This window comes from Dama dama, chromosome 15, assembly GCF_033118175.1.
Source record: "Dama dama isolate Ldn47 chromosome 15, ASM3311817v1, whole genome shotgun sequence".
NCBI classification, from domain to species: Eukaryota; Metazoa; Chordata; class Mammalia; order Artiodactyla; family Cervidae; genus Dama; species Dama dama.
In genome coordinates this window covers 55,548,089-55,573,915 of record NC_083695.1, presented here as the reverse complement: position 1 = coordinate 55,573,915, position 25,827 = coordinate 55,548,089, and the positions used below count along the sequence as shown (strand labels likewise).

At 37.8% G+C, this 25,827-nt stretch overlaps 1 protein-coding gene across 2 annotated transcripts in view; it reads left to right on the top strand.

Annotated features, from left to right (window-relative positions):
* The window catches only part of ASAH2 (N-acylsphingosine amidohydrolase 2), a 60,439-nt gene that overhangs the window by 16,198 nt on the left and 18,414 nt on the right, over positions 1-25,827 (top strand). For both annotated transcript variants that reach the window (XM_061162079.1, XM_061162078.1), the window contains exons 6-14: positions 214-341; positions 1,483-1,560; positions 16,175-16,295; positions 17,812-17,937; positions 19,712-19,798; positions 21,533-21,637; positions 21,753-21,834; positions 24,359-24,474; positions 25,469-25,563. In XM_061162079.1, the coding sequence (XP_061018062.1) occupies positions 214-341; positions 1,483-1,560; positions 16,175-16,295; positions 17,812-17,937; positions 19,712-19,798; positions 21,533-21,637; positions 21,753-21,834; positions 24,359-24,474; positions 25,469-25,563 (938 nt within the window). The remainder of the gene's footprint in view (positions 1-213; positions 342-1,482; positions 1,561-16,174; positions 16,296-17,811; positions 17,938-19,711; positions 19,799-21,532; positions 21,638-21,752; positions 21,835-24,358; positions 24,475-25,468; positions 25,564-25,827) is intronic.

The following is a 25,827-nucleotide window of genomic DNA, read 5'->3' as shown; positions in this document are numbered from 1 at the left end:
TATCTCTTATGATACAAAGAATCCCTGTAGGATCTCGGATACCAGCTCAGAATGACACCAGCTCTGTGGCTCTCCAGCTTTCATCTCATAGCAGGGATAAGTTGGAGACAAAAGAAATTGTCCACAGTGCTCTTCTATTTATACCAACTAAGTTCTTATGCCCACTAGGATTTCTAACTTTACAACCTTTTTTTTTTTTTTTTTAACCCATAGAGCATTGAGATAGCACACACAAATATGAAACCAGGCAAAATCTTTATCAATAAAGGGACTGTGGATGGTGCACAGATCAACCGAAGTCCTACTTCTTATCTTCGGAATCCACAGTCAGAGAGAGCAAGGTGAGGGGGCCAGTTATCGGAATGAAATGCATGTGCTTTCCCTAAGGAACTATCAAGAAAATCTAAGAACAGGGTTGTTAGTTGATGGATATGGTGAGAACCTGAAGGAGTATTAAGGCTGAAATAATTTAAAAGCTGTCTATAATCTAAGAAAATCAGAAATAAAATGAGACTGTAGAAGCATAGAAAAACCTATGTACACATCTCCCTACTTTGCTGGCTGTGGGAATTGGATGTGAATGTTTGAAGGACTCTGGGCTTTCAAATCAGGTGCAACTGTGGTCTTGTCTTAGCTTTATCACTTTGTAGTTGTGTAACCTTTATTGATTTACTTAAATCTTAATTTATTGGCTCTCAGCTTCTCATCTGTAAAATGCAAAAATATGCTTAACATATATTTGTTCAATTAATGAATAGCTCTTTTTATTACATTATTCAGAAGAAATCATTTTAGTCCAGGGGAATGTAGCAAGATAGGTAAGGTAAAAGAACAAAGAAATTGGTATGAAGAGCAAGCCATAAAACTGACATATTTGAATGGGACAACTTAAGAAAGGTCATTATTTAAAAATTTTTTAATGTGATAAACTGGGTTTATGACAGAAGAGAAGTACTTGGCTACTATGGCAGAATAAAATAATATCTCACTTCAACCTGACATTTTTATTTGTTTACTTTTTTTTTTTTGATAGATTTCAAAGGAGTTGATTTTTAGAAAATATACTCTGATTTCCCTCCAAAGGACATAAAAGAACCCTTTAAGTTGTAGGTCAAGCATGCTTTTGAGTTTGCACATTACCTGCTATTTTTAAGAGATTTCACTAAAACTTGATACAAGTAGAAATTTCAAAGACTAATCCTTTCCATAAGAATTAATATATGTTATATAATATTGCAGATATTAGATAAAAACATACATTTCATCTCCAGTTATATGACCTGTGCCCCTAACTTTGGTCACAGTTGCAAACATTTCTTTAGCTAAGAAATAAGACCCCGGATGCAGTTTGTAGGATTACAAGTATCAGGGAAACTTGCTTACTGAGAGTCATTTTGTTTTTTGTGTCAGCTTCTGCTTTGTCACACACAATGGCCAGGCTCTAGCCTAGAACTCACTAAGTTTGTTTATTTTGCTGACTAGGTATTCTTCAAATACAGACAAGGAAATGGTGCTCTTGAAAATGGTGGATTTGAATGGAGAAGAGCTGGGTCTTATCAGGTACTCTATTTATTTTTTTTTAAATTCTGGTTGGATACATTTCTTTATATTACAGAGAGGGAAAAAAGAGACCAGAATAGTGTCAGCAGAGGCTAAGAATAAGCTGAGTGGTTGAGTTGGAGATAGGATCCAGCCATGGGCCCTCGGGTGTGGTTCTCAGCATCCCGGGTCTAATAAAAGGATTATGTGGATAAGGGATCTGAGTGAAGGAGTTTAACACAGTGTCTGAGATAGGATGGACTCAGTAAATGCTAGTGGTTATTACTGTATCAAGATCTCATGTGGAGGTGATTATTACTTTATCAAGATATCATGCATTAGATAGAGGACAATGATCTCTTGGAAATGAGAAAACAGTCTGACCAACCAGGCAGGTGACTATGAGTTTGAGATTATTGACCTGTGTTTTTCTAAAAGGAATAAGTTAAGTCTAATGCAGTACAATGCCAATTAGTGATGAAAGCAGAACCGAGACCACCTAATGGAAGCAGATGAGGTAAAATTACCACTTGGCAGAGATTTTAGGCCCCATTTTATATGTAAGAAAATATATGGATTTTGTTTTCTTTGAAAATAAGACATTTGTATTCCTATGTGATTTCGGTTGCTGTAACTGAACTGATTAAGGTGTTGCTTGGGTGGGTAATAGTCCCAGACACTTTGTCCAGTGGACTTCCAGATTGATGCACGAATGCCCTAAGGAAGTGGATGATAGCACATGGGTGTGAGAGTCAAATGGCTTGGGTTCACTCTGGACTCTCATTCTTAGTGGCTGTGTGACTTTGGTCAAGTTTCTTAATTTCTCTGTGTCTGTTTTCTTACTCTAAAATTGAGGGATAAAATGAGTCCTTAAATACTGATAATAACTTCATAAAGGAAGTAGAGATCTATCAGGGAGGATTATAAAATAGCTATGAAAGTGAAATATCTGTGAAAGTTTCTGTGTGAGTAAAATAAGAGGTGAAGAATAACCTCATAAGAGGTGAAGAAATAAGAGGTGAAGAAAAACATGAAAGATTATGCTTAGTCAGTTCAGATACTAGAGTTGGTTCTAACTGCATGGAGAACACATGATGGCAAGGAGTTCACATTTCAGTCTTAGGTACAGGTTTTCAGATTGGAATTCAAGCCCAAGCCCTGTCTCTTACTAACCCTGCGTCCTGGGGAAAGTAATTTATCTGCTTATATGTCAACTATCCTGTTTGAAAATGAGAATAGTGATACCTCTTAGGATTATTTGAGAACTAAATGAGATAATGCATGCAAAACTCTAGTTCTGTGCCCAGCATAGAAAGAATTTAATAATTTTAGCTGAAAGGTAAGAAGTAAATAATACAGTACCTCTTCTGAAAATTCCATTATTGGCATATTGGTATGATTGAACTTCTTAGCATTGGAGTTAGTTCTTTGGAGTTAAAGTGAGGTTACTAAAAATTCCCTGATAAAATAAACATTATTATTATGGGTTGATGTAATAGAATTCATTCTTTGAGTACAGTTGATTCATCTATTGATTAGTTGCCACCCAGCATTTAACACAGTAGTCTTCATAAATGTCAGACATGCAATTATGTTCTTGAGGTATATTATTATGAATCAAACATAGACCCTATCTTCAGGAGTCTTACAGGCTAGTGGGATGGTTAGGGCTGGAGAAAGAGACAGAGACAGACAGACAAATAATCATAATGTAAATCAGATAGTTGTCAGTGCTATCACCTGGGACTGAGCTCTACCTGGGAGCTTAGTGGAAGGCTTCAAGGAGGAAATGACATTTGAACTGTACTTGAAGGAGCCATGAGATTTCTCAGGGGGCCATGAGAAAACTGCATTATGAGGCCAGAGTATGAGCTTAGGTCAGGAAGTGGGTGAGAGATGAATCTGGAAGGGTAAGCTACCTCTTGATTTTTGAGTACCTTCGTGGGGAATTTGGTTAGGAGACAGTCAGGGAGAACATGAATGTATGGCTAGTTAGATGAAAAATCCCCAAATTTGTAAGAAAAAGAAGATGCCTTTTCCCTTATAGTTTCTACCTAATTCTTGGCTGAATGACTGAGACCATTCATGATTCCCTTTTATTAGTTCCTGAGTCATTGAACAATGCCAAGAGAACTCTCAATGATATTTTGGGGGCCAGATGTTTCTTGCTTCCTTGCATATAACTATATAATATATCTGGAAGTCCCAGGGTCAACTGTCAAGGTTATAATGATGCTTTTCCATCTGCTGTGCTTAACAGCCTGCAATAACTTTCTATTGTTTCTGTAGCTGCCATATGTTATCCTTGATGTAATTGCCCCTGCAATTGCCTCTTGTTGCATAGGGATAATTGCTCTCTGAATATATTAAAAATGATCCAAAACATAAAGTCAAATCTGGGCTGCTAAGTAACTCAGCCACCATATGTAGGTACCTGCTGTGAGATAGAATCCCAAGGTATGAGGAGTTTGGAAGCACAGCATCTCAGATTTACAGAGTATAAAGTCACCAAGTTTAAATTTCAGCTGAGGCCTACAAAAGTGATGCAACCTGTCCAGTGTCATGGCCAAGACTATTCTCTTCACAATGAAAACCATGTTGAAGTTCATCATTTATTCTTTGCTACTTTCATTTTTATTTTCATTTCTTCACTTAACAAGTCTGAACCAGTCACTTACTATATGCCAGGCAGTGCTTTCCAGTCCTTGAAATGATTCCTTTCTAGTAAAAGGTCCTAATGTATGAAGTCAAATACCTGTGTCTGTGCTTCTTGAGCAAATCCTTTAAAATCTGAGCCTCCACTTTCACATTTCTCAAGTGTAGATGTACAATATGATAACATCCCTCCACATACAGATTGTTATGCATTCATTTTTTTAAACTAAATATTGTAGAATACATGTGTCATGAACTGAACTAGTACCATAGAATATACTGATGAGAAAAAAATCAATGTCTTAGGTGTTGCTCCTTAAAGAACTTATAGTCTCTTGGTGGAGACAAAGGCAATCAAACAGTCATACAAACCAATGTATAATTATAACTGCATTAAGTGCTAAAAAAGGAAGGTATGCAGAGTTGTAAAGGGACTTGACTTGATCAGGGAGGTTGGGAAAGGTTTCCCTGATAGCTCAGTGGGTGAAGAATCCAGCTGCAATGCAGGAGATACAGGAGACATGGGTTCTATCCCTGGGTCAGGAAGATCCCCTGGAAGAAGAAATGGCAACCCACCCCAGTGTTATTGCCTGAAAAATCCCAATGGACAGAGGAGCCTGTCCGGTTATAGTTCAAAGGGTTGCAAAGAGTCAGACATGACTGAGTACACATGCAGATGTCAGTTGTCCCCAAGGATAAGACAGTGAAACTGAAAACCAAGGCAGGGTGATAATTAACTGGCAAAATGTGGGGGTGGAGAAGAGCTTTTAACACAGAAAAATATGTGCAAAAGTCATGTAGCCTGTTGGAGGAGTTGGTAGAAGCTCTGTGTAGCTGAAGTACAGAGGACAGTGAGGTAGGGTGCTGCGAATTAAAAGTTAGAGGTAGAGGTTAGACACCATGATAAAGATTTGGGTCTTTATACAAAAAAATAGAAAATCACTGCAGTGTTTAAAGCTGGGGTTGGGAATTGGGGGCTCTTGAAGGGTTAGGAAGGGTAGTGACTTGAAGCATGAAAGAATCATGTGCATGACATTATTTCATAAAGCATTAAGTCCCCTACAGTTGTAAGGCCAACACTTGCCTCGGTTGATCAATCTATAAGGAAAATATTTCTTTTTGCCTAGTACTACTGTTTGGTGCTGCAGTGGTAAAGAATCTACCTGCAATGCAAGAGAGCCAGGTTCGATTCCTGGGTAGGGATCCCCTAGTGAAGGGAATGGCAACCCACTCCAGTATTCTTGTCTGGAGAATTCCATGGACAGAGGAGGCTGGTGGGCTACAGTCCATGGGGTCTCTGAGTCCGACATGACTGAGTGACTTAACACTACTACTACCGCATGCAGACACAGTAAATGATTTTTCCCCAAACGTGGAGAACATGTTTGGAATGTTTTGAATTAAAATATAAGCTATGTGGAAGTCAGAAATTCACTTTGGGAGGGTTCTCAAAGACATCTAAACAGACATTTCTCCAAAGACATACAGATGCATTCTCCTTTCAGTGTACTTAACCTCACACCAAGAGCAAATATGGAAACCTCAGTGACTGCCCTTCATCAGCCTTTCTTGACCTCTTATTTTTTCTCCATCTCATTGCATCATGTCTTTATAAATACATTCTCCATTAGCCTTCACCCTGGTTCGTGAAGTCTCACTGTCTGTTTCTGCATCCTGAATTTCTCTTTCCTCTTCTATGTGGTTGTGAAGCCTGATGCTCTCTTCCTACTCCAACTTTCCTATCAGCTTATCTGTACTGTTTCTTTCCAGTGAAGTAAGTATAGGCCTTGGTTGTGTAGTGAGTCTTCTGTGTCTAGTCCATTCCCATGTAAAGTGAAGGTGCTTACTAAGAGCTTTCTGATGACAAGAGTGATGATAGTTGACTAACAGATTAATCATGCTTGTTAATGGAAAGGTCCCAAGTTTAGAAACCAGAACTATAAAAGCCACTTGTCATAACTGGCAGAAGACATTGGACTTACTTCCCAAAGTCAACCATGGTTAATATTCAGGTACATTTTCTTCTGCCTATTTCCTTATATAGAATGTATTCTAAGAAATATGCACAATTAAAAGGTCATACTGTAAACATAGATGATTTCTTAGTCTCATATGCTATGGGTATTAGAAACTTTAAAATACTGTGAAAAATCTTAATGATGTTATTTCCATGTATCTCAGTGTCTTTTGTTTTTTATAGTGATTCTCTTTATATCTAATAATTTTTGTCTAAGTTCAGTCACTCAGTTGTGTCCAACTCTTTGTGACCCCATGGACCGCAGAATGCCAGGCCTCCCTATCCATTATCAACTGCTGGAGTTTACTCAAACTCATGTCCATTGAGTTGGTGATGCCATCCAACCATCTCATCCTCTGTCGTCCCCTTCTCCTCCTGCCTTCAGTCTTTCCCAGCATCAGGTTCTTTTCCAATGAGACAGTTCTTCACATCAGCTGGCCAAAGTATTGGAGTTTCAGCTTCAGCATCAGCCCTTCCAATGAATATTCAGGACTGATCTCCTTTAGGATGGACTGGTTGGATCTCCTTGCAGTCCAAGGGACTCTCAAGAGTCTTCTCCAACACCAGTTCGAAAGCATCGATTCTTTGGCACTCAGCGTTCTGTATAGTCCAACTCTCACATCCATACATGACCACTGGAAAAACCACAGCTTTCACTAGCCGGACCTTTGTTGGCAAAGTGATGTCTCTGCTTTTTAATATACGGTCTAGGTTGGTCATAGCTTTTCTCCCAAGAAGTAAGCGTCTTTTAATTTCATGGCTGCAGTCACCATCTGCAGTGATTTTGGAGCCCAAAAAGATAAAAGTCTGTCACTGTTTCCCCATCTATTTGCCATGAAGTGATTGAAGTGATGTGACCAGATGCTGCGATCTTAGTTTTCTGAATGTTGAGTTTTAAACCAACTTTTCACTCTCCTCTTTCACTTTCATCAAGAGGCTCTTTAGTTCCTCTTCGCTTTTTGCCATAAGGGTGGTGTCATCTGCCTATCTGAAGTTATTGATATTTCTCCTGGCAATCTTGATCCCAGCTTGTTCTTCACCCAGCCTGGCATTTCACATGATAAACTCTGCATATAGGGTTTCCCTTGTGGCTCAGCTGGTAAAGAATCCATCTGCAATGCGGGAGACCTGGGTCTGATCCCTGAGTTGGGAGAGTCCTGTGGAGAAGGGAAAGGCTACCCACTCTAGTATTCTGGTCTGGAGAATTCTGTGAACTCTATAGTCCACGGGATTGCAAAGAGACACAACTGAGTGACTTTCACTTCATTTCACTTCACTCTGTATATAAGTTAAGTAAGCAGGGTGACAATACACAGCCTTGACTTACTCCTTTCCCAATTTGGAACCAGTCTGTTGTTCCATGTCCAGTTCTAACTGTTGCTGCTTGACCTGCCTACAGATTTCTCAGGAGGCAGGTCAGGTGGTCTGGCATATACCCATATCTTGAAGAATTTTCCACAGTTTGTTGTGATCCACACAGTCAAAGGCTTTGGTGTAGTCAATAAAGCAGAAGTTGAAGATTTTCTGGAACTCTCTTGCTTTTTTGATGATCCAATAGATGTTAGCAATTTCCTCTGCCTTTTCTAAATACAGCTTGAATGTCAGGAAGTTCACGGTTCATGTACTGTTGAAGTCTGGCTTGGAGAATTTTGAACATTACTTTGCTAACATTTGGGATGAGGGCAATTGTGACGTAGTTTGAGCATTCTTTGGCATTGCCTTTCTTTGGGATTGGAAAGAAAACTGACCTTTTCCAGTCCTGTGGCCACTGCTGAGTTTTCTAAATTTGCTGACATATTCAGTGTAGCACTTTCACAGCATCATCTTTTAGGATTTGAAATACCTCAACTGGAATTCCATCACCTCCACTAGCTTTGTTCATAGTGATGCTTCCTAAGGCCCACTTGACTTCACATTCCAGGATGTCTGGCCCTAGGTTGGTGATTACACCATCATGATTATCTGGGTCGTAAAGATCTTTTTTGCATAGTTCTTCTGTGTATTCTTGCCACCTCTTCTTAATATCTTCTGCTTCTGTTAGCTCCATACCATTTCTTTCCTTTATTGTGCCCATCTTTGCATGAAATGTTCTCTTGGTATCTCCAGTTTTCTTGAAGAGATCTCTAGACTTTCCCTTTCTATTGTTTTCCTCTATTTCTTTGCATCGATCGCGATCAGCAATCAATTCTTTGTCTCAAAATCTGTGTATTTTCATGTTCCTATAACTAACTCAGCTCTCTGTAGGTTAGAATTTGCCATGTATATTTCTCTGTCATTTTCTTTCATTTTTTTTGTTTGTACATTTAAAGGTGTCTGTTATGAATATCATACAGCTTTATATGTTTTTTTTAACAATCTTCATCTTTTAATGAGTGAGTTTATTTTTTGTGAGTTGTGATTATTGTGCTTTTCACTTTGTGCTATTCATCTTACTTTTCAATGCTTTCTATTCTCTTCTTAAGATTGATAGAGATTTAAAAAAAACATATTTAAGTGGAATATTATAGTTTCCAAAGGCAGTGGAACAACAGCTCTTGTCTTACATATTCTATACAAAGTGACCTTGCCAGTTCCCATTAAAAATGGAAGTTTTTCCAGCCCTTGAAACTTGGCCAGCCCTGGGAAGACTTTGGTCAATAAAAGATGAGAGAAGTGACACTGTGCCAGGGCTGTGATAGTTGTTTTTTTTTTCTGTAGACTATTTTTTAGAGCAGTTTTAGGTTCACAGCAAAACTGAACAGAAAGTACAGAGATTTCACATGTATACCTGCCCAGAAACACATGCACAGCCTTCCTCATTACTAACTCCCATCACCAGACTGGTACATTTGTTACCATCAGTGAACCTATACCGACATGTTGTTGTCACCCAGAGTCATAATTTACATTAGCATTCAAGCTCGGTGTTGTATTTTTAAAATCTTCCCTTTCTTCATATATTTCCTAAAAGTTTCAATAATGAATCAAAATAAAACAAAATTTAAAATCATCTGGTAATCCTAAGACTCAGTGGTGGTGATTTAGTCACTGTCATGTCCAACTCTTGTGACCCCATGGATTGTAGGCCACCTGGCTCCCCTGTCCGTGGGATTTCCAGGCAAGAATACTGGGGTGGGTTGCCATTTCCTTCTCCAGGGGATCTTCCTGACCCAGAAATCGAACCTGGGTCTCCTGCACTGCAGGCGGATTCTTCACCACCTGAGCTATGAGGGAAGTTCTAGGACTCAATAATTTCTAATGTTTTGTTATATATTCTTTCCTGTTTTTTTTTCCTAATCATGTTTATATCTTTTTATTTTTAAAGAGAGATTTTACTTTTAAAGAGATTATTGTATATACAATTTGATAACTTTCTCATTTAGAAATTCTTTATGAATTTATTTCAGTGCTACTTTGTATTTTTCAAATCACCATTTTTAAATTGTTGTGTAGTATTTCATTATAATACAGGAGACATGGGTTCGATACCTAGGTTGGGAAGATTCCCTGGAGAAGGAAATGGCAACTCACTCTAGTATTCTTGACTTGGAAAGCCCATGGACAGAGGAGCCTGGCAGGCTATTGTCCATGGTGTTCTACCATATGTGTGGTAATATATCCAGTGAGTCACCAATCATTTGACATTTTAGTTTATAGTTTTTCTGTCATACACTGTTATAAGCATTTGTGAAGAGACCACTCCAGTATTCTTGTCTGGGAAATCCCATGGACAGAGGAGCCTGGCAGGCTACAGTCCATGGTATTGCAGAGTTGGCCATAGCTTAGCGACTAAAACAAAACAACAATCTGGTATATATTTGCCAATGATTTCCTAACAGTGGGGTTGCTGAGTCAAAAAGAAACATTTATTATTAAGGATTGTCTCATGAATTTCCACATGATCCTTTTGCTGGTTTACAGTGCTTCTACCCAAGCATGCACGAAGTGTTGTTTCCAGTGCTCTTGCCAATCTTAGTATTTTCAGGCTTACACATGTAAAGTGATAGACCCAAAAAAGCTAAATCATTTTTGTCTTCCTTTCAATTTCTTCAATTCCTGGGTTGTTAGGCTGAATTAAAATAAAGAGTCTTATCGGCCACTTCTTGCTTTACTACTGTTGCTTGTTTAATCATACTATTTAGGTTGCAAGAATTTTGATTGCAATAACTTAATGAACTTAATGGAATCCACCCAAACCAAATATCTCTCCATTAACATTATTGAGAGGTTTTTTTTTTTTCCCCCATCCAGGACTTTTAAAGAAAACAAAATGAGGTGAGAATGGGCATCTCTTCTTTGGAGTAGAGATGGTCAATTCTCCGGGATACTGGCCACTGAGTTTACCTATAACTTCAGAAGCTGTTCTCTGGCTATGGCTCATTGTCTTTCTTTAATTTGAACAATCTGGTCTGTAATCATTGCATCTGCTTGTTTCAGATTCAAGCTGTCCTTTGCATAAAATTCTGGGCCTAATAGCCCTTCCAATATAGCACAATGAAACATTCTTTCCTTTCCTTTTCCCAACTCTCTGTAATGGGGTGGGGCAAGGAGGAACATAAGACAGATGAAAAAGACGTGTGTTGATTAGGTGTGTGTTTAGAGATGCATTAACTAATGCCAGGTGATGCAATAGACCTTGAAATTACAGTGGCTTAACACATGCAGATTTTAATGTACATATTTGCCATTCATGCAAAACGTCATAAAATTTGGGTGGTCCTTCTGCACATATGTTACTATCCAGATTCACATGCTCCACCCTGACAGTGGAATTGGGAAATAGAGGGCACACTGGTATTTTGTAAGCCCTCAAGTCCTTGTCATAAGAGGGAAGGGTTCCTTCATATAATTATTTAAAGCTTATATTATATGGGGTGATATACATGTGTTGAATACACACATGCACATGCATCATATATTTTAATATTGTATTTATCTTATTAACTATACATATACATACACATAGCTTTGTATAGTTTTTTCCTTTCTATCATCATCATTACTGCAGCAGCAGCAGTATCAAAATTAGCATAGCATCATCACAGTGATGGTTTATTCCATTCTTAGCATAGACCAGTCTATGTGCTAAACACTTCAGATATATTTGTTCTCTTAATTGTCAAATGCCATGTGGTAGATACTACCTATCATGTTACAGATATGAACATTGAGTTCGAATAGGTTAGGTATAATAACTTAAGTCCAACGCCAGAGCTCTAAGCCACTAAAATGTATGGTCTCTGTATTAGTTTCTTAGGGTTTCCATAACAAATCACTAGAGACCTGCTGGTTTAAAACAGCAGAAATTTGTTCTGTCACAGATCAAGAAGTGCCAGAAGTCTGAAGTCAGGGTCTTGGCAGTGTCAGGTTAGTTTATTTCTCTCCCTCAGTTCTTGTCTCATTGCTACAAAGATTTGGAACGGCGGACTAAAGAGTTTAAAGCAACAGACAAATTACAGCTCAGGCAGACAGATCTTTTATTAAACAGACACTCCCAAGACATAGGAATTGTAAGGATCCCTCTTGACTTCCCCTTTTTATACTTCCCATCTCTTCCTCCTTTTGGTGGTGCCCTGTGCAAAATAGGGCTTGTATCTACCACCAAGAAGGAAAGGAAATGCAAATGGGCATATACTCAAGGCTGACTGACAGTTGCAACTTATATAACACCAGGCTTTGTTGCACGTGTCTTCCCATAATTCAGTCTGTTATAATCAGACATAGACATATGTAGAATATTTATGAATCCTTAATAGGCTCCCAGATGTCTATACTTGAGGAAGTCCCTGAGGTTAGTCTGTATCCACTGTGTGCAGAGGGCACCTGTGCAGGAGTTGGAAAAGTCTCTGTGGTTATTTTTGTAGTGTATCTATGAGCCCTCCTGGATGCATCTGGGATGGGGTTTAGAGATCAACCTGCATCCTTTTTGTCTGGGACACTCCTGGTTTCTCGTGCCTAACTTCCTACCTAACAGTAAGGTTGGTTATTTCTGGAGGCTCTGAGGGAGAATCAGTTCCATGCCTTTCTCTTAGCTTCTGGTGACTGCTAGCAATCCTATCCTTGGCTTGTAGATATATCACTCCAGTTTGTGCCTCCATCTTCACATTTCCTACATCCCCGTATCTGGGTGTCTCTCTGTCTTGTTATGAGGGCACCAGTCATTGGACTTAAGACCCAACCAAAGATAGTATAATTTTACCTTATTTACATCTCTAAAAATTCTGTTTCCAAATAAGATCCCATTCTGAGGTTCTGCTGGGCATGAATTTTTGGGGTGACACTTTTGAGTCCAGATGATACCACCATTATAGCAGAAAGTGAAGAAGAACTAAAGAGCCTCTTGATGAAATTGTAAGAGGAGAGTGAAAAAGTTGGCTTAAAGCTCAACATTCAGAAAACTAAGATCATGTCATCTGGTCCCATCACTTCATGGCAAATAGATGAGGAAACAGTGGAAACAGTGGCTGACTTTATTTTTTTTGGGCTCCAAGATCACTGCAGATGGTGATTGCAGCCATGAAATTAAAAGACACTTACTCCTTGGAAGGAAAGTTATGACCAACCTAGACAGCATATTAAAAAGCAGAGACATTACTTTGCCAACAAAGGTCCATCTAGTCAAGGCTCTGGTTTTTCCAGGAGTCATGTATGGATGTGAGAGTTGGACTATAAAGAAAGCTGAGCACTGAAGAATTGATGCTTTTGAACTGTGGTGTTGGAGGAGACTCTTGAGAGTCCCTTGGACTGCAAGGAGATCCAACAGTCCATCCTAAAGGAGATCAGTCCTGGGTGTTCATTGAAAGGACTGATGTTGAAGCTGAAACTCCAATACTTTGGCCACCTCATGAGAAGAGTTGACTCACTGGAAAAGACCCTAATGCCGGGAAAGATTGAGAGCAGGAGGAAAAGGGGACTACAGAGAATGAGATGGTTGGATGGCATCACCGACTCAATGGACATGGGTTTGGGTAGACTCTGGCAGTTGGTGATAGACAGGGAGGCCTGGCATGCTGCGGTTCATGGGGTCACAAAGAGTCAGACATGACTGAGCGACTGAACTGAACAGTGTCCTATATTGTATTTGTCCAAAGATCTCCCATGTTGTTACACATTTTCATGAACACTGCCTTTGAATGGAGGTACAATATTCTCGTTCTCCTCTTTGGTGGACATTTAGGTTGGAGATGGCCATTCCTGGCATGTAGGACTTCCTGCAAAGCACATAAAGATGCTGCCTTCTCTGGGCTGATGGAGGTGTGCTTCCCTTGGGGAGCTGAGTGGGAGCCGGATTTCAGCCTTCACTTACCCCTTTGCCAGTCACCTTTGTTCAGACCTTGGCTTCTGTGTGAAGAGGGCAGCTCAGATCTGAGAGAACAGAACCTGGGATGGGTTATTACTGTTTCAGAATGTTTAAATAGCTCAATTCTGCATTTGGCTTTTCTGTTTCACAACAGGAAATACACAATGTCTGAATTGAAAGAGACACTAGAAATACATCAGTTACACAGGAGGAGAGAATAATTATTCTGTATTAACCTGCAGTTTATTGATTCACTGTGTATATGTGAGTGTGTTCAATTGTGTCTGATTCTTCACGACACTATGGACTATAGCCTGCCAGGCTTCATGGGATTTTCCAGGCAAGAATACTGGAGTGGGTTGCCAGTTCCTTCTCCAGGGTATCTTCCTGACACAAGGATCAAACCCCTGCCTCCTGAATCTCCTGCAATGGCAGGCAGATTCTTTACCATTGAGCATGATTGAAATTTATTTTTCAGAAGTTTTTTAGAAATTTGAACTAACTTTGCTACTAACAATGATTAGATCTCAAATCTCCTGACTTTCCTCAGTACCCGGATTGCATCATGATGAATCAAGTAGAGTCTTGCTCTAGCTGTGACATTTTAAAGTCATTGTTTCAAAATGTTTATTATCAAGGACATCGACATCTTTTTATGGCTGTATTCTCACTTCTTTCGAAACTACCTAAACCTTTCTTCCTCTCTTTGGAACTTTATGTAGATGAATATTTTTTGACCAGATAAAATAAACAGTAAGTGTTTTTAAAATTAAAATGACCACTTTTCTGCATGTCTTTTTAAATATTCATCTCTTACCAAAGGACTTTGTTTGCTTTAACAAGCCTGATATTTTTATAGCATATATTTTAAAGGGCAGAGGAGGAAAGATACAGCATCTTCCTATTCTGAAATGCAAATAACTTTTCTGATTACTATTTTTTTCAGTTTGGTAGAGAAAAGTTCAATCCATTTTCTAAGTCCTAAAGTAAATGAAAATAAATAATTCAAGTTTACAGTGTAATTAGTAGACCAAAAATTTTTGCTTTTACTTTCTCCCCAGATATTATTATGGTTCCTTGATGGCAGAGAACATACCTGACTCTAGTGTTGAGGTTTAACATAATGCCAACCACACACTACTAATGCATTCATCTTGATTGAATGAAAAGAGCAACTGGCCTCTCTCCTACCCCTCATCCTTTCTACCCTGGTCACCCTGACTATCCAGTCTCTGAACACACTGCATCATTTCCTTCCTATCTCCATACCTTTGCTGCAGATGACTTTTCTCTAGTCATTCCCCTGCCAAGTTCCTACTCATCTTTTAAGACCCAGCTCAGATGTCACATTTTTCAAGGGTGAAGCATTTTTCAAGAGTGAGGTGATGCTTCATTCATCTCTATGTCCCCAGTGTCTGTCACAGAGCCAGAGTTAACTACATGTATATTGAATGAGCTATTGAATGCTCAGTTTTGTGCACCATATTACTTGGGTAAAAATATTAAAAAAGCTTTTTGTCATGAATCATGTCAATGTATGGCAAAACCCACTACAGTATTGTAAAGTAATTAGCCTCCAACTAATAAAAATAAATGGAAAAAAATAATAATTCCATGGCTGCAGTTACCAACTGCAGTGATTTTGGAGCTCAAGGAAAAAAAACAAACAAACAAAAATAAATAAAAAAATAAAAAAGCTTTTTGTGAAGAAAAATCAAAAGATTTTTTAAAAATCCTAAATTAGCTTAAAAATTTATGAATTGGAATCTCTCTTTTCTTGAGTATTCCTGATAGTCTGCTTTACAGCCTTCTATCCTGTAAACACCTTTTTCACCTTTGTGGAGGTTTGATCCTATGAAAGCCACTGGACAAGGTGTCACAAGGCCCAAACTTTAGCCTTGGTCCTCTGTGACAAGTAGGCCACCATACTGCTTCTTTGAGATACCTTGTACCATGCAGGTAATAAAAGCCTAACTCTCAGGGTTGCTACGAAGTTAAAATGAGGTAACAGATGTGAAATTAACTTGTAAACTCTATAGCTTTACAATTAAGATATTACCATGCATAAGGGTATATTGAATTAGGCATAGCATCCTCTTTCATACCCCTGTGCATTTATTCTGCTGTTCTTTCTCCCTGGAATGCCTTTAAGAATTAATTGCTAGTCATCTGTGGTCCCCAAACACTTTATGACTCCTTATTTATAGCATTTGTCACACTGTATCAAGGCCATTTGTTTATATCTTTGTCCTCTGCAAGATTCTAGAGTAAACTGTGATTGATTCAGTGCTTGGTACACTGCAGCCTCTCGGTAAATGTCCATTGAATTGGATAGGATTGATTCAAATAATTATTATGTATGTACCTGCTTGAAGGACAGTCTATGTTGATACAATTCTGTAGGTATATTGTCTGGTAACTAACTAGTATTGGCTCTTGTTAAAAGCTTACAATGAAGATGGCAGTAATGGAATATTTGTAATAATAATTTTGTATTGTTAATTTAAGTGATCAGACTTCTTGAGTATATTACTTGTAATTTAAGTTCTTTTGCAATGAAAGAATACCTATTGTCAAAAGCAATTTTTTTTCCCTGCTGGTGGAAACTTAAGCTCCCAGATATCATTTGTGACTCCATTTATTTGGTTCTCATCATTTACTTAGGTCTTCTTGCTCTTTTATAGCTGGTTTGCCATCCACCCAGTCAGCATGAAAAACACCAATCATCTTGTAAATAGTGACAACGTAGGCTATGCATCTTACCTTTTTGAACAAGAGAAGAACAAAGGTTATCTACCTGGAGAGGTGAGAATTTATGTCACTGAAAGCTTCATCTTAATCACTGAGGATCATCATTCATGCAGTGTTCAGAATAGCTGATTCAGATCTTCAGAGGAAAATGTCGTCATGGATATCACATACTGATGTGCTTGGATAGGAAGAATTCTCCATCCTCTATTATCAGGAAAGAAAAAATTTAAATGATTATTGACTTTGTGTCAAATACTATTTATGTTGATGACTTCATAAAGTTTCAGTTAGTTGGATTAGGAAAAACAAATTAAAGATTTTTGCAACATCTAATAGTTTTTGATCAACTTGGAGATATGAGAAACTGTTGATGTTTACTTTTGTTTTCAGAGATATAAAATTATTAAGCACCTTGTTAATGTTGTAGGAATCCAAATGAGGACAGGGAATGAGTTCTTTTCTCTGGTCCAGCCTTCCCTCTTAATTTCCTTTGAAAGACTTTGTTCTACTTTCCTGCAATATGGCCTAAGTCAGAGACAACCCTAATCCATTAGACTGGTATTTGAAATGCAGTGAGTGATGGGATCAGAGCTGGGGGTGGGGTGGGGTCCCGGAATCTAGTCCGTGTACTTTAGGAAGCTCGTCAGCTCTGTGTAGATTATGGACTGTTGATAGGTAAGTGGTGAGGAAGGACCCTGCTCTGCTTGACCACAGCATCCAAACCCGAAATGCAGGAGGATATATGATGAGATGAGAACCCCAGGCCCTAGACTAGACTAAGTGTTCTGTTACTATAGTATTAGCCCTGTGAACATTTGGCTTGACTTTTTAGCTCCTTAATTGACAATGTTCTATTTGTTTTTTCATTTTAGCCTGTTTTTTTTTAGGAAAAAGGAAGTAATTTCCCATTATTTTTTTTAGTCTAAGAAATGACACATAGTCGCCTATGCTTGATTATCTCTTTCCTTAAGTAAATTTAAGACACTTAAGGTAAAATGGTAGACCAGTTAGGTTGAGATTAAGGTCTTGCCCTACTGAAAAAAGATTATGCATAGTTATTTCTGGTTGAAGAGATAGAGAAAAGATATGTGGAGGGCAAGTCTGGATGGTGGATGCTCTATTTAGGTTCAGTTGTACAACAGAAATATCCAGACTGACTGTTTACTTTTTAAGCCAATAAGCTATTTATTTTTAAAGGAAAAATGGCTCTCTGAGTTCCAGGTACAACACCAAACATGAGATTACGGGTCAGCATTTTATAATTTGTTGCACATTGTATTTCTTGTCAAAATGTTGCTGTTTGAGACACAAATTCTTAACTCTCTTACTTAAAATAGTTTCCTTGATAATTGGAATATTATGAGTAATAATTTATATGTTGACTGGAATGTGAATCTTTACAGAAACAAAAATCTTTCTCAGAATATTGTACCTGAGAAATATCCTCCTTTTATCCTATGCAAATGATTTTGAATAGTTCACCAGAGTGGGTTGAATGTCTGCCTTTTTAATGGAACTCGTTGCAGTAAATAAGAAAGCATACAAGGCAACTGGATGTTTCTTTTGGCAGGGACCGTATGTAGCAGCTTTTGCTTCATCAAATCTCGGAGATGTTTCCCCCAATGTTCTTGGCCCACATTGCACCAACACGGGAGAGTCTTGTGAAAACGCCAATAGCTCTTGTCCCATTGGTGGGGTAGGTAATGATGACATTAAATCTTTGTTTTTGCATCTCATGGATGTTTTATGTTTAAGTATTCACTGTTAATTTACAATTATGTTCTCCTCAAGTATACTCTGGCCTACTTACTGCTAGCATTTGCTCTTCTCAAGAGCACCCACTAAATTTTGATTGGGTAAAATTATAGTTTTCCATTTGATGCTTATATTTTTTGAATGGTAAGACAATTTAGTAAATGTCACAGAAAATATCCTTTCCTAAACTTGGACAGCTTGATACATTTTGCCTTGGCATTTCTGAAGTCACAATTTAGTACAAAAACTGCCTGCCTGAGACATTTCTCTCTGATTATCACGTCTTTAGGGTTTTTCTAAAAATGTAACATCAAAATTCTTTTTCTTATAAATTACAAAACAAAAAAAAAGTGTTGCTGTAAAAGCTTGAGGCTTCCCTTGTAGCTCAGTTGGTAAAGAATCTGCCTGCAGTGCAGGAGACCCAGTTTCAGTTTCTGGGTCAGGAAGATCTCCTGGAGAAGGAAATGGCAACCCACTCCAGGATTCTTGCCTAGAGAATCCCATGAACAGAGGAGCCTGGCAGGCTACAGTCCATGAGGTTGCAAGAGTTGGACATGACTTAGCAACTATACCAACACCACCACAAAAATTCAAACCACATGGAAATCTTATTAAAGAGCAGTAAAAAGTGAAAGTCCCTGCTTACCTTCCTCCCCTCCACCTGCTCCTTTTCCCCAAAATTACCACTATCACACCTCTTTCTACATGTGTGCATCCATGAACAACAATTTATAACTTATTTATTGAGGTTTTTTTTGTGTGTGTCCAGGATTTGGGTTTTCTACCTAATTTGTCTATAAAAAATCTCTTTATCCCTCTAGATAGTTCTGTGTAGTAAGCTTTACACTCAACAAGTGAGGCTGTACTATTGTTTATTTAACTGCTTCCCCTCATCTGCATTTAGATTTTTCACCTTTGACATGAGCAGCAGGTGCTAGCTTCTGGTTCTTATTCTTTGTGCTTATAGAATATTTCACCTGTGATATTGCTTTTATTAAACACTATGTTTGGGCTATTTATTTTATCCCAGTCAAGTCCATCCACCCAATGAGAAATATATTTTTAACAATTATACTTTTCTCTTATACTTTACTATTTTTATATAGAAGGTCTTCCTATTGTAAAGCAATGATACCCCAATTTTTTAAAAAGAAAAAAGAAAGTCTTCCTACACCAGAAACTAATACAACATTTTTAATCAATTATAATTCAATGAAAAAAAGTCTTTGTTACCCTTCATTTGCAAAATTTTTACACATTATTTATTCACATTAGAGTGGATGACTATTTGTTAAATTCCAAAATTCATACATGAAATGGTTAAATAAATTATGATATGTATTTGCAATAGAATATTATGCATCAATTTTGTGTCTTATGTTAAAATAGATGAATTCTAGCAATGTTCATGGCTCCAATTCCACAATGATTTTGTTTTTCATAATCTGTAAATTGGGAGAACATCTGGAAAGAGAGGCTGGAATGTGGCCTCAAAAAAAATCTCTTTGCTGGGACTTCGCTAGTGGTCCAGTGGTTAAAACTCTGTTTCCTGTTCAGGGAATTTGGGTTCAGTCCCTGGCTGGTTGGGGAACAAAGGTCCGACAGGCCACACAGCCAAAAAGAAAGTCTGTTTGCTCAGATTCGCTTATCATTTTCCATCCTTTGAAAGAATCACTTATTTCACTAAGAACATATCTTGTGTCATTTTATTCCAGCCTAGCATGTGTGTTGCTGAGGGCCCTGGGCAGGATATGTTTGAAAGTACACAAATCATAGGACGGATAATATATGACAAAGCAAAGGTAAGCTGTGGGCCCTGCTGCTTTTGTCTTCATTCAAAACTATACTTTAAAATCCACTGACGTTTTTCATTAGGAAGTTGGTCTTTGTAAGGAAGACAGCAAGAGCTCAACCTGCACCAAGGAGTCTGGAGGTATGAATGCTGTTTATTGTCAATCAGGAAGGTTGTTTCACATACCGCACAGGAGCCTCTCTCTGACTGCTTGTGACTGACTTCCTACAGGAAGTAAGTACATTTAAAAGCAAATAGTCAGGAAAACATTCTTTCAGCCAGAGTGCTTGCTTCAGGCAGTTAGATGATAGATTGTAGTTTTCAATTAATGTAGTATCAGATATGACCCAAATTCTCAGAAGTCTCTGGGGCCTTTGCCTGCCAAGTCCCCTGACCATTTCCTATCTTTTCTTTGGGGACAAGGTAAAGCTGAGTGGCATAATTCCCAGTTCTTGCAGTTTGCATTCACATTAGTCCCTGGTCTTTTTTGATATGGCAGAGATCATCCATCTTATGTTTTCTTTTCTTTTTTAAAAGATCTTTTGATGAAGAGAGAATCTGGTTTCCAGAGAGCTTACTGCCAGTTACTCTACCCTCCTTCCTCTCCTCAATTTTACCTTCTAGTTTGCTCACAGATTTTGAATCAGCTCCTATGAAGATGTTTCCAGTGGAAAAAGACAAAAGGATAGCTTTGAGCTCAACCATCGCTAATAAAGATAGTTAAATCTCTGCCTTTTTATAGCTTACCCATACCTTTAACGAGCATGCCCATCAGTATGTGTGTGTGTGTGTGTGTGTGTCTGTGTCTGTAAATATTGTGTCTCAAGGGTTCTAAACTGTTTCAGGAGCAATTAAGAAAGAACAAAAGCACCTTTAAAAACAGAAGACACCAGCCAGCCTAATTGCTGCAGTTTCTTTTTAATTACTGTGGTATCATCCGTGGATTGTTCTAAATTAACAGATTCTATTTAGGGTGTACACCTGTGACACAATTTGGCATCAGAAATTTTGTTACCATTCTGAGCCTAGAGACAGAGAGATCAGTCCCACATTCTCAGCGTGGCACAACTTTCCTCTTAATCAGGGAGGCAGTCCTACAGGACTTAAGAGACTCAACAACAACGAAATCAGGGGAGGTGGGCTGCAGCTGGTGTTTCTGACTTATCTCGAGTTCCCACGTGGCAGTGGAAACTGGGATGGCAATAGAATGAAAATGAGTTAGATGTTGGGTAAGGACACTGGTGCTGAAGCAGGGTTTGCCTCCTCTACTGTAGGATAGAGATGAATAAAAACAAACATTGCCAGGGACCTTCTTGGTGTTTCAATGCTTAAGACTTCACTTTCCAGTATTCTTGCCTGGAGAATCCCATGGACAGAGGAGCCTGGCGGGCTATATTACAGTTCATGGGGTTGCAGAGTTGGACACAACTGAGCAACTAAGGCTTTCACTCCTAACCTTAAAATTTCCTGACTATCTTTCCAGTGAGGTTGGAGCATCTTGTGCCTGCATTGCTGGAATTTCGTATTTGTAGGCAATAAACCGAGGTCCACAGTCTCAGGGCCTTCAGGTTTCTGGGAAGTCACTGTGGCTTTGGTGGAGAGTTGAAAATGCTCTGGCTAATCAGCCAGCACCACAAAACTTGACTGAAAGATGCTTTTCCAAATTGGCACTTGTTGGGTAAAAGTGTATAGTATTCATTTTAGCTCGTTTGCTTTTCATGGTAAGGCTGTGTGGGTTTTCTAGGAACTGTATGAGTCCGCCTCCCAGGAGGTAACTGGGCCACTGGCTTCAGCTCATCAGTGGGTGAATATGACGGATGTCACCGTCTGGCTCAATTCAACACACACAGTAAGTGTCACCGAGTCATACTGATTATGTGCCGCAAGGAAAAATCTCTGGGCTGATCTTATCGTTGAAGTTAAACTTCTGTTTCTTTTGTTTGTTTTCATTTTTTTTCCTTTAGGCAAAAACATGTAAACCAGCCTTGGGCTACAGCTTTGCAGCTGGCACAATCGACGGATTTGGAACCCTCAATTTTACTCAGGGTGAGGTGCAGTCTGATTAGGTTTATGGTTCTAGATTCTGAACTTCAGGATTCTGTTCCCTAACAGGGTTTCACGTAGCCAATGCATTTACTATTTTAATTTTTAAAATTTAGGGATAGGTACACTTTCCAGATTTGTACATGATTTCTCAGCTGTCGGTATCTTTCATCATTTAGCTTTCCACTGATTCAGATAGAAGCAGAGATTCTCTCTGCATTTCAACCTGTGGAGGAATAGTTTTAAATTGGGCAGGAATGGATTTGGAGTGGTGCAGAGTAGGAGTGTCATTTTAACACCCACAATATGAATTGGCCTCTCCATCTGGTTATTAGTGTCTCTTTCCTGGAATTCTTTATTGGAGCCCAAATTCCTCAGAACAGAAGACTTTAGGAGCATACAGTTTGTGATCCTGGGTCTTCTTCCTGTGTGTATTTCCATGAATTTATAACTGATTATTATAGATTTTATACTTTATCCTGATTATCACTGTGATAACATGCATTGGAAAGTACACAAAGTTAATCAAATTGAAGAGTAGCAACAGCAGGCAATATTTTGGCTTATTTCATGTATATTTTGGAACCATTAGTTGAAAAACAAATACAGTTGTAACATGATAGAGTTGGCATCATCTTTCCTGGCAATATTTCATCTACCTTGGTCTAATGTTCTAAAATAATTTTTGATAGCTTTATTGAGACATAATTCACAGAACATAAAATTCAATGGTTTTTAATGTATTCACAGATACATGCAACCATCACTGCTATCAATTTTAGAACATTGTCATCACCTCAAAGAGAAACCCTGTGCAATTTAGCTATCACAGCCCAGTCCCCATCTCTTCCAGACCTAAGAAACCACTAAACTCTATCTCTGTATTTACCTCTTCTGGACATTTCATATAAATGGAATCATAAAAATATGTGGCTTTTTGTGTTGGCTTCTTTCACTTAGCATCATGTTTTCAAGGTTCATCCATGTTGTAACATGGATTCTAAAATAATTTCATTGCTTTTTTTCTTTTTAAAAATTGTTTTATTGAGGTCAAGTTGATTTCAGTGTAGTGTTAATTTCTGCTGGACAGCAAAGTGATTGTTATACACAAATCTGTATATATATAATGTGTGTGTGTGTATATATATATATATACACACACATTCTTTTTCATTTTCTTTTCCCTTGTGGTTTATTACAGGATATTCAATATAGTTTCCTATGTTATACAGTAGAATCTTGTTTTTTATCCATTCTCTATATAGTAGTTGCATCTGCTAATCCCAGACTCCCAATCCAGCCCTCCCCCTTGGCAGTCACGTCTGTTCTCTATATCTGTGAGTCTATTTTGTAGATAAGTTCATTTATGTCATATTGTGACTGAATAATATTTCACTGTATGGTTTTGTCAGATTTTATTTATGCATTTCTCAGCTGATGGACATTTGAGTAGTTCTGTTTTGGGCCATTAGGAATAATGCTGTTATAAATATTCATGTCCAGGCTTTTGTGTGAGCATATGAGTTCATTTCTTTGGTACATGCCTGAAAGTGGAATTGCTGGATCATGTGGTAAAATTCTATGTTTAATCATTTGAGGAACTACCAGAGTATTTTCAAATCATTGTACAATTTTATGTTCCCATCAGTTTCTCTCTGAAGATTCTAATTTTTTCACATCCTCACCAACACTTGTTTTTATCTTCCTTTTTTTGATTCTAGCTACTCCTGGGGTGTGGAGTGGTATCTCATTATGGTTTTGATTTGCGTTTTCCTGGGATATTGAGCATCTTTTGTTTTTTGGCCATTATTGTGTCTTTGTTGAAGAAATATCTCTTCATATATTTTTCTTATTTTTATTTTTTTAATTTTTCTTATTTTTAAGTTGGTCTATTTGTCTTTTTATTATTGAGCTAGAAGAGTTCTTTGAGAGTCCCATGTGTGCTCTGTAAGTAGGTCCAAATATGTTCATAGTAATTATATTTTCCTGATTATATATTCTATGTTCTTAGGTTTTGTAGTTAACATAGCTTTTTCCTAGATTATGGGTGTTAGGCTCGGTGGTTTTTAATTGCTCGTGTGTGTGTATACACATAATTAAGTGGAGATAAAGAGAGGGTCTTTAGAGACCACAAGTTAAACAACTGGTACTTCAAACTGGAGATATCTTTTATAGCTTTCAAAATAGGAGAAAGATAATTCAGCTCATTGACCTACATTTAATTATATCATATTTTAAAAATTGGCAACATGGTTGAGGAAGAGCAGTAAAAACAAAACCTGAAAGATGTAGAACATAGACATTCTTTTACTCTATCAACCACACTGAGGATCTAATTAAATAATGGCTCCTACTTTACTATGTACAGGAAATTTTACCTCTTCTACTATGCAAACTGTTTGAAATCATTGAACAGCAATTTTAATAAAATCTCTCAAAGTTCTAAAAGCATTGTTGTACAACATTTGTCAAAATGATGGCATTTTTCAGAGGGTTGCAATCATATTAATCATAACATTCTTAATAGGGATGGTGGAAGGGAATTCATTTTGGGACACTCTTCGGGATCAGGTTCTGGGCAAGCCATCTGAAGAAATCAAAGAATGCCATAAACCAAAGCCAGTCCTTCTTCATACTGGAGAGGTAATGCATTTGGATTATCATGGTGAAATTAGTATATTGTTATTTTTAAATTTATGAATTATCAGATATGAATAGGTCCATGTTGAATAGTAGATCTGTGTATTATACAAATGTTCCCAAATCAAATTTTTAATATTAAAAATGTGGATGCCATAAGTTTAACTCTAAAGAGGTGTAAGGGGTATGATTATCAAATGTACTGACTTAGGTGTTTACATCCATAGTAAATAACTGAAACAATTAGAACAGAGGAAAAGGAAGAATAAGATTAAGATTTATGAGCACAGAATTCCTCACAGAGAAAGACATCTCAGGTTATTTTTCACAACTCAGGCAACCTTATTAACTAAAGCAATATTCTTTAAATACCCTTTGGAACATGGATTTTCATATTCATGCCAGTGTTTGTAATACCATGAATTTTTGATGTAGAAACAATTTTTAAATACAGTTTTTTTGCTAACATTTACTTAGAAATTCTTCAAGGAGAGGAAATGAAGGAATAGAAGGAAAGATTCTATGCTAATCTGAACATGGTAAAAGGATACACTCTCTTGGAGAAGAAAAGTAAGGCAAGACTTGGTAACAAGATTTAAAGTGCTAGTTAGAGTAAAAAAAGAAATAATTAAGTTATTCCAAATGGTGGTAATTCCTTATTTGTCTTGTATAGGGATAGTCACCATGGTAATATAGGAGAACCTTGGTTATCTGTTACACATTGTGATTCCATAAAGATAAAGCCACCAAAAACTTTATTGATGAGAAAATAATTCCAGGTTAATGGGACACTGTCATTTGAAAGTCACATATTAATACTAGACAGAATATTCAATACTGCATGACTTAGAAAAAAATCTGTGACTGTAGGATAAGACACCCCAAACAACTGGAAACATTTAATATCCATTAACAAAGGAAATTCTGTGAGCAGCATTGGTCTCTTGAGCAAAGAGACTAATATTCTTAACATAGTTTTCATGCTTTTGGTTCTCAGCTGTTAAAACCTCATCCCTGGCACCCAGATATTGTTGATGTTCAGATTGTTACTCTTGGGTTCTTGGCTATCACTGCCATCCCTGGGGAGTTCACGTAAGTTCCTCTTTTTTGTTTTGTGAGATTTTTATGATAGTTGTAGATGTGTTTCTGTTGGAATCACTTCTTATCATGGACAGATAACCCTGTACTGACTCTTTTGTATCCTACTGTGCTATGTACGGCAACAGTGGCAAATATTCCCAACCCTCTTTTGGTGGGACCTCTGAAGAATAAACCTCTATATGCCTCTCACTAGTGGGTATCTTGAAGTAAACATAAAAATTTGAGAAGTTATCATTCCAGATTAAAATTATGCAG